At 34.3% G+C, this 9382-nt stretch overlaps 1 protein-coding gene across 1 annotated transcript; it reads left to right on the forward strand.

Annotated features, from left to right (window-relative positions):
- The first annotated feature begins 7796 nt into the window (after positions 1–7796).
- Positions 7797–9043, forward strand: LOC133190741 (recQ-mediated genome instability protein 2-like). The gene is made up of 3 exons (XM_061326429.1): positions 7797–8018; positions 8411–8513; positions 8776–9043. The coding sequence occupies exons 1-3, from the start codon at positions 7830–7832 to the stop codon at positions 8931–8933; spliced, it is 450 nt and encodes a 149-aa protein (XP_061182413.1). The 5' UTR covers positions 7797–7829; the 3' UTR covers positions 8934–9043.
- The last annotated feature ends 339 nt before the right edge of the window (positions 9044–9382 follow it).

Raw genomic sequence — 9382 nt, forward strand, 5'->3', positions numbered from 1 at the left:
TTTTAAAAAATCAATGCATTTTTGCACAAAATTTTATATCCCTCACCCTTGAATTCATTGTTTCTCCATGATTGACAAAAAAATTAAGTTTACAAATACCCCGAAAGTAGTAAAAATAGAAAGTACTGATTATTTCCTGTCCATTGATGCATCATTCAGAAAAATTGGTATAGGAATAAAGAAGTTATAAGCCCTTATATTCTTGTAAACATTCATCTGTTTCAAAGCAATTTTTACGCCAATGCAAGGTCACTCATCTATGACGTCATAATGACATCATAATAATGGATTGCTTATTACACATGTAGTGTTACTTTTCCCGTACTTTTAATTAAAGTTGAAATTAGAACTAAAATATTCATTATAACTATAAAATAACAAAAATACTTGCATGAGCAGATCAAATAAATAGTCTACAGAAAATGTTTTGTTTCCATGGTAACCATTTTGTAATTTGTAGGAAAATGAAAGAGAACTTTGAAAGTTTTGAATTTCCTTACAAGTCGCTCATTCTGACTGACAAATATTAAAGAAATTTCAACTCTTATATTTTTTAATCTTAATATTTTATCATACACAACACTATGAATGTAACTGTTTTGAAATTCTCTTTAAAACATATTAGCTGTAAAATATATAGCATACATGTACAGATTAGTTTGATGTTCACTTTCATTGCTCAAATATTCATTTAAAATCTACATTTACTAAGCTTTAACACCCCCCCCCCTCCTCCCGCACACACACACATACACACAAAGAAGCTTTAGAAAATTCAACTTACATATTAAAAGTACTGCCATCATTTTATATATGAAGACTCAAGCTGTGTTCAAATGAGTTTGTTTTTCCTGACTGATAGTTTTAAACACCATCTGCATGAACCTCAAAGTTAACCTGTATCAACATGAACCTAAAAAAAAAAATCAATTTAAAAAATGGTGCAATAATTAATCAGCATCAAAAAGCACCTAAAACATTCACAGACAGACATCAAACACACACAATCCTACAACATTCCCTGATGCCCTTAATTGGTTGATATCAATTGAAAATTATGAATTTGCACTGATTAGTCTCAGCATTGTTAAATTACATGTAAATTAATAATACAGGTAAAAAGCATGTAACTGACAATAATTATACATTAGACAAATACATGTAATCCAGTTAATAAAATATAAAAAAAAATGTTAGTGTGCATGTTCACACACACACTGCTTAACTTCTACACAACTGTAGCCTGACCGACTTCTTTGAAAAAATGCACATGTATGTCCTCGTTCATGTAATTCTATTCCATGAAAATAAAAGTTTTCATTTACAAATATTGTAATAAAGCATGGAAACCTCTTTTTTTCTTTACCTCTTTCATAAAATGACAAATGCATATCATCTACATACTGCAAGACTCTGCATTAGGTAGCATAGCTGCACTAAGCAGTGTTGATAACTTACTGCCATTCTACTTTCACTTTGACCTTGAACTTCACTGAATACTGATTCCGACCTCATTTCTGAACTTTTGTGTATTGATGATAAACAATAGTGGTGGATGTACTTCTAAAATAATTGTTCCTTTTCTAAATATCTATTAATGGCTCGGAATTAATAAATTGTATAGAATCGATACATTTAATTTACATGCTACATGTGTACACAATGGGAGATTTGCGCATAAGCTGTCTGTTCCTAAAAATGGGGGGGGGGGGGTTATTAACAAATCGATTTGTTTCAAAATATGTATAAACAAATTAAAATTTGCTTCTTTCATAAATTTAAACAATTGGAAATGATAGTAAACACCGAGTTCAAAACAAAGTAAAGATCTATGAGAATTTTCACTTACCAATAGGCTTCACATATTGGGTACAGCCCACTAATTGTTTTCCCATAGGCGGCAATGTTAACATTTCTTCACATAGCAATGTCCCTAATTTTCGTTCAGCATTGAGTGACCCCTCAAATCAAAGCACATCAAGTTGTCTTTCCTTGGTTAAAATCTCGAGGTGGCATGTCAGATTCGTTTTCCGGCAAAATGCGTCTGTCTGCGTTAACCTCTGAAAATGAAAGTGAAAGTAGGGGATTTCAAGACTTCTCACTGGTGTTATAATACATAAAATAATTCTGCTGATCTTCTTGATAAATTACATCTGCCAAGCTTTTTTGCAAGGGAACATACTCCTTATCAACAAGTATGAGGCTCAGTTTAATACCTTATCACAGTTTTTTTTACTCAGGTCTGCAAATTAAACAACTTGTAATTTTTTCTGCACTACTTTCTTCTCCTACCGATTCTAAAAATAATTAGAGGTATGTACCCAATATGAAAAGAATTCTCTGGATTTTACAACATTTAACATCATAAGTCATACTACAAACTATGTAGTGACATTATGCCAAATTTCAGGAAAATTCAATCATTAATAAAGATTTTACAGCATGCACAGTTCTATATGCAAAATTCTTTTAAAATGCTTCCATCTAGCCACAACTGCACCCAAATTTTAAGTCATCAGTTAGCCTATTAATGTACTTATACCATTTTTATTCTCTTTCATAATTTTAAATACATCAAGCAAAATCATAATCAAGCACTCATACGGGTCCATTTCTCTTATTTTAAAAAATCAATGCATTTTTGCACAAAATTTTATATCCCTCACCCTTGAATTCATTGTTTCTCCATGATTGACAAAAAAATTAAGTTTACAAATACCCCGAAAGTAGTAAAAATAGAAAGTACTGATTATTTCCTGTCCATTGATGCATCATTCAGAAAAATTGGTATAGGAATAAAGAAGTTATAAGCCCTTATATTCTTGTAAACATTCATCTGTTTCAAAGCAATTTTTACGCCAATGCAAGGTCACTCATCTATGACGTCATAATGACATCATAATAATGGATTGCTTATTACACATGTAGTGTTACTTTTCCCGTACTTTTAATTAAAGTTGAAATTAGAACTAAAATATTCATTATAACTATAAAATAACAAAAATACTTGCATGAGCAGATCAAATAAATAGTCTACAGAAAATGTTTTGTTTCCATGGTAACCATTTTGTAATTTGTAGGAAAATGAAAGAGAACTTTGAAAGTTTTGAATTTCCTTACAAGTCGCTCATTCTGACTGACAAATATTAAAGAAATTTCAACTCTTATATTTTTTAATCTTAATATTTTATCATACACAACACTATGAATGTAACTGTTTTGAAATTCTCTTTAAAACATATTAGCTGTAAAATATATAGCATACATGTACAGATTAGTTTGATGTTCACTTTCATTGCTCAAATATTCATTTAAAATCTACATTTACTAAGCTTTAACACCCCCCCCCCTCCTCCCGCACACACACACATACACACAAAGAAGCTTTAGAAAATTCAACTTACATATTAAAAGTACTGCCATCATTTTATATATGAAGACTCAAGCTGTGTTCAAATGAGTTTGTTTTTCCTGACTGATAGTTTTAAACACCATCTGCATGAACCTCAAAGTTAACCTGTATCAACATGAACCTAAAAAAAAAAATCAATTTAAAAAATGGTGCAATAATTAATCAGCATCAAAAAGCACCTAAAACATTCACAGACAGACATCAAACACACACAATCCTACAACATTCCCTGATGCCCTTAATTGGTTGATATCAATTGAAAATTATGAATTTGCACTGATTAGTCTCAGCATTGTTAAATTACATGTAAATTAATAATACAGGTAAAAAGCATGTAACTGACAATAATTATACATTAGACAAATACATGTAATCCAGTTAATAAAATATAAAAAAAAATGTTAGTGTGCATGTTCACACACACACTGCTTAACTTCTACACAACTGTAGCCTGACCGACTTCTTTGAAAAAATGCACATGTATGTCCTCGTTCATGTAATTCTATTCCATGAAAATAAAAGTTTTCATTTACAAATATTGTAATAAAGCATGGAAACCTCTTTTTTTCTTTACCTCTTTCATAAAATGACAAATGCATATCATCTACATACTGCAAGACTCTGCATTAGGTAGCATAGCTGCACTAAGCAGTGTTGATAACTTACTGCCATTCTACTTTCACTTTGACCTTGAACTTCACTGAATACTGATTCCGACCTCATTTCTGAACTTTTGTGTATTGATGATAAACAATAGTGGTGGATGTACTTCTAAAATAATTGTTCCTTTTCTAAATATCTATTAATGGCTCGGAATTAATAAATTGTATAGAATCGATACATTTAATTTACATGCTACATGTGTACACAATGGGAGATTTGCGCATAAGCTGTCTGTTCCTAAAAATGGGGGGGGGGGGTTATTAACAAATCGATTTGTTTCAAAATATGTATAAACAAATTAAAATTTGCTTCTTTCATAAATTTAAACAATTGGAAATGATAGTAAACACCGAGTTCAAAACAAAGTAAAGATCTATGAGAATTTTCACTTACCAATAGGCTTCACATATTGGGTACAGCCCACTAATTGTTTTCCCATAGGCGGCAATGTTAACATTTCTTCACATAGCAATGTCCCTAATTTTCGTTCAGCATTGAGTGACCCCTCAAATCAAAGCACATCAAGTTGTCTTTCCTTGGTTAAAATCTCGAGGTGGCATGTCAGATTCGTTTTCCGGCAAAATGCGTCTGTCTGCGTTAACCTCTGAAAATGAAAGTGAAAGTAGGGGATTTCAAGACTTCTCACTGGTGTTATAATACATAAAATAATTCTGCTGATCTTCTTGATAAATTACATCTGCCAAGCTTTTTTGCAAGGGAACATACTCCTTATCAACAAGTATGAGGCTCAGTTTAATACCTTATCACAGTTTTTTTTACTCAGGTCTGCAAATTAAACAACTTGTAATTTTTTCTGCACTACTTTCTTCTCCTACCGATTCTAAAAATAATTAGAGGTATGTACCCATATAGAGACGTCACCATATACCGGTGGAGGGCTTCAATTTTAGACCTATACTCGGCACTCAGGGCCATTGAGCAATGAGGGTTCTTCATCGTGCCAACACCTACCGTGACACGGGACCTCGGTTTTTAAGGTCTCACCCAAAAGACCCGTGACTTTCACTTCTAGTGTGGGGCGCTTGGCGAAGGACCGGTCACTACCTATGTTTACGCCTTAGGTTTGACGCGGTGAACGCTCTGCGAAGCGAACGCCCTACCACTAGACTACCGTGACCGGTAAAAATACAAAGAGAACAATAACTAAAACAAAGGAGTGAAAAAGAATAATGGTATGAGAAGGGACAGATGAGCTAGCAGGGGAGGCAGAGAAAGCAACACAAACTAGCAATACGAAAAGTGTGTTCGATGTCACCAAGAAGATGTGTAAAGATAAACCTAAGAATCTTGGTTTTGTGAAGAGAACGGATGGTGTGATACTATCAAAAAAAGCAGAGATAAGAGAAAGATGGAAGGAACATTTTTATTATGTTCTCAACAGGCTTGAACCAGATTATCCGAAAACAATTGAAAAGTTTTAGACATAGAACCACCATCCAGAGATGATATTAGTTCTAAATGTCAGACACATGAAGAAGACATGTGATTTTTATTTTAAATCACAGCAGAACTTTTAAGTGCAGACATAAAAACAGCAGTAAATAAAATGCACAGGATCATTAAGATTTATGGCGAGAAGAAAGTGCCCCACAAGGCTGAAACAAAGGGCTGGTACGCTTCCCATAAAAGGAGACTTGGCCCAGTGTTAATGTTGACAATGGCTAAAAAAAAAATAGGAAAACTTATCCTCACAAGACTATCAAAACTAGACAAGCAGTAGAGAGAAGATGCAGGTTTCAATAAGGCGAGGGGTACAACGGAACAGATATACATCCTGAGGAACAGCATCAAACAAGGAATAACCGGTCACGGTAGCCTTGTGGTAACGCTCGCTTTGTGTTCGGGAGGTACCAGGTTCGATTTTCGTCACCGTCAAACCTAGGTCGTAAACATAGGTAGTGACTGTTCCTTCGCCAAGCACCCAGCATTAGAAGCGAAAGTCACAGGTCCTAATAAAAAAACGAGGTCCCTTGTCATGGTAGGCGTTTGCACAATAAAGAACCCTCAATGCTCAAAGGCCCTAAGTGCCGAGTATAGTAAAAAGCCCTTCGCCGACATATGGTGACTTATCTATATGAGTGAACAATTGTCGCTCGAATGGGACGTTAAACAACAATCGAACAAGCAATAGAGTGGAGATCAAACTTACTTGCTATTCATAGGTTATGTAAATGCATTAGATTAGTGTACATCAAGAAACGTTATAAGGGAAATTCTACATCAAGATGGAATTCCATAAAAACCAATAACCAAGATCAAAGTCCTGTACAGTTATAACATGTGTGCACTAAAACATAGAGTTTGGATCATCAGACTGTTTGTCAGGAAAATCTGGATGTAATATGTCAGAATTCTTATCCATACTTTGACTGGATCATGAAGAAAACAACGTAAGAAAACAACTGTGGAATCCATGAGAAATTAACATCCAAATTAGATGACCTTGATTATGCAGACGATATTGCTCTCCTATCAAGTGGTAAAGATCAAATACAACAGAAGTCAGAAGAATTGAACATTTAAATCAACAGGAGTAACCATCAACCCCGCCAAAACAAAAGTATTGATATTGAACAACATCAATAACGGAAGTGCGATGGAGGAAGTTGACACTTGTCTGTCTTGGTGCAACAGTAAGTAAAGAACTAGGGACAGATAGAAAGATAGGGAGACGATTTGATCATGCTAGAGTAATCTACAACAGATTCTCCAAGACATGGTCATTCAAGCAACCCGCATCTTTCATGAAGTATTTTGAATGATATATCGTAAAGGGGCAGTCTCTAAAACTTGACAAAAAACGGAAAATGATATCAAATAACGAGGCTAGAAATTCATGTATATTTCCTAATTAAAGTCAACCTGTCTAAAAAAAATCTGAGAAGGGGGGGGGGGTTAAACCAACCATTCGTCACTGAGGTGTCTGTAATGAAAACCACACTGAAAAGAAAAAGTCAGAGAAATATCAAACATGGAAAGGATAAGTACATGTAACTTCATAATAAACAGGAGGTGAAAATGTATAGGACATGTGCTAAGAATGAGAGCAGATAACCCTGCCAGAACAGGCTTTTTTTTAATCCTATAAAATAATTAAGAGCTAATAGTAACATCAATCTTTCGATGCTGAAACCGTATTTCACATCAAATAAATAAAATTTTGGTGATTGTTTTGTTTGTTTATTGTTTAACGTCCCTCTCGAGAATTTTTCACTCATATGGAGACGCCACCACTTGCCTGTGGAGAGCTACAAATTTTGACCAATACTCGGCACTTAGGGCCATTGAGCAGTGAGGGATCTTTTTCGTGCCAGCACCTACTGCGACACGGGACTTCGGTTTATACGGTCTCATCCGAAGGACCGGTCTCCACGTCCCACAGTTGGATTCGAACCTGCGACGTAAGGATCAACTCCTTACGCCGCGACTCTAGAGCGAACACTCTAACCATTGCGCAACGCGGGCGACAAAAAAAAATAGACATTGAAAAAAATTGCCCTAAATATACATTTATAACATTAATTGAAATTTGCTCTCTCTCTCTCTCTCTTTCCCGTTATTTATTATTTTTGTTTGTTTGTTTGTTTTTTTTTTGTTTTGTTTTGTTTTTGATTGTTTTGAACCATCGTTCCAACAACGTACCAGTCAGCCGTCGTGGTATCCTCGTATTACTAAGTTTACCCAAATCAAAGGCGGGAAACTTGACAGCTATAAATCGCTGCTAGGAGCAAGGATGACGGCTGTACTTGATTATCCTGCAAGAAAAGTTTTTGTACGAGATATATGTAAAAGTATCCGTCTGCGAAATCCAGAAAACGAAGAGAATGAGAGAGCAAGAAAGAAACATAAAGAGTGGAAAGTGGAATGCAATGGCGTTGAGTTTCTCGTGACTGTGGTGTGGATCCAAGGTCTTGTTACTGAAGTAAATACGGTTTAATTAAACTCTAAAGCATATTATTTGCAAATAAAACAATTTTTACATTTTCTTTGAAAAAAACTACCCCAAAAAATCAATATCAATCTTTCCATACGCGAATCGTATTTCAAGAGAGATGTCTTGTTAATTTTAAAAATGTGGAAGGAATGTAGGCCCTATATGATCATGATGATGGTAGCAAGAAACTTATCACCTTGTCTTTTCTTGCCATTTATGACAATGTGATATATAGAGTAAAGATGGAAGCTTGGTTGGAGGGGGGGGGAGGGTAAATATAGGATATGAGAAAAAGGAGGGTCTCAAGTAGTTCTATTTTAATATTGACTTTACATAATTATTAAAATGTAGTAATCAATAAACAACACTTTATTCAAAAGGTTAATAAAGAAGAAGGCTTCCTGATACTAGATGACAGTACTGGAAAAGTGAAAGTTTTGGGATACAACAACATACCCTTTATCTCACCATCACTAGATATAGGTTAGAATTATTGAATTATTACATAGACTAATATGCTTTATACTCTCCTTTGCTCCCTGAGAAGTATTTATTCTTTGCAGGGAGGAGAGATTTCTCTTAGCAAATTTTCACTTGCTCAGATTCTGTAGTAATCTTTCAGAAAAGAAGAAAAAAATGAGGTTTGGTACAATTCTTACACATTTAAACCTCTGTTTAGATAAAATATATGCTTTCAAAATTATTTTTTTATTTCATTGAAGATGACTTTAAGCTTTCTGTTTAGGAAAGTATGTAATGATTGTTGCTTCAATGGTCAGAAGTGGAGACCTCCCTATAGTGAATGCCATTAAACTACAGGATCTCTCTCATGTAAGGAACACAGAACAGTCATGGTCTCTGGAAGTCATGGATCAAATCCTACATTTGAGCTCAATACACTGAACAGAATTCATCAGGAAATACGATCATTTATCTTGTGTTGCAATGTGTTTTAATTCATGAATTTATTGACAAATACAAAACCTTTGCTAAGTGATTATTTATATGCATTTGCTATATGTACAAAAATTATTTGTTAGTGTTATATGATGTTTATTATTGCTTTAATTGCTCTCAAAATTTCTGTATGATTGATTGACTCTGAATTAATTTTTTTAAGTCTCTGATCCATGTATATATATTAACTGAAACTTCACACTTTATTTACATATGAATTATATATAAAAGATGTCTAAAATTGTATGGAAAATATTTAAAATGTTGAAGTTATACCTGTATAGGTAAACAGACATCTCGGCCCAACGACACTTCGGCCCTCGACGTCTGACACCTCGGCCCTGACAGGTCGGCCCAAGATTATTGACACGTCGGCCCATATAAAAGACACCTCG

This window comes from Saccostrea echinata, unplaced genomic scaffold (genome assembly GCF_033153115.1).
Source record: "Saccostrea echinata isolate AGI-Se365-2 ecotype Australia unplaced genomic scaffold, CSIRO_AGI_Sech_v1 ptg000022l, whole genome shotgun sequence".
In the NCBI taxonomy this organism is placed as follows: Eukaryota; Metazoa; Mollusca; class Bivalvia; order Ostreida; family Ostreidae; genus Saccostrea; species Saccostrea echinata.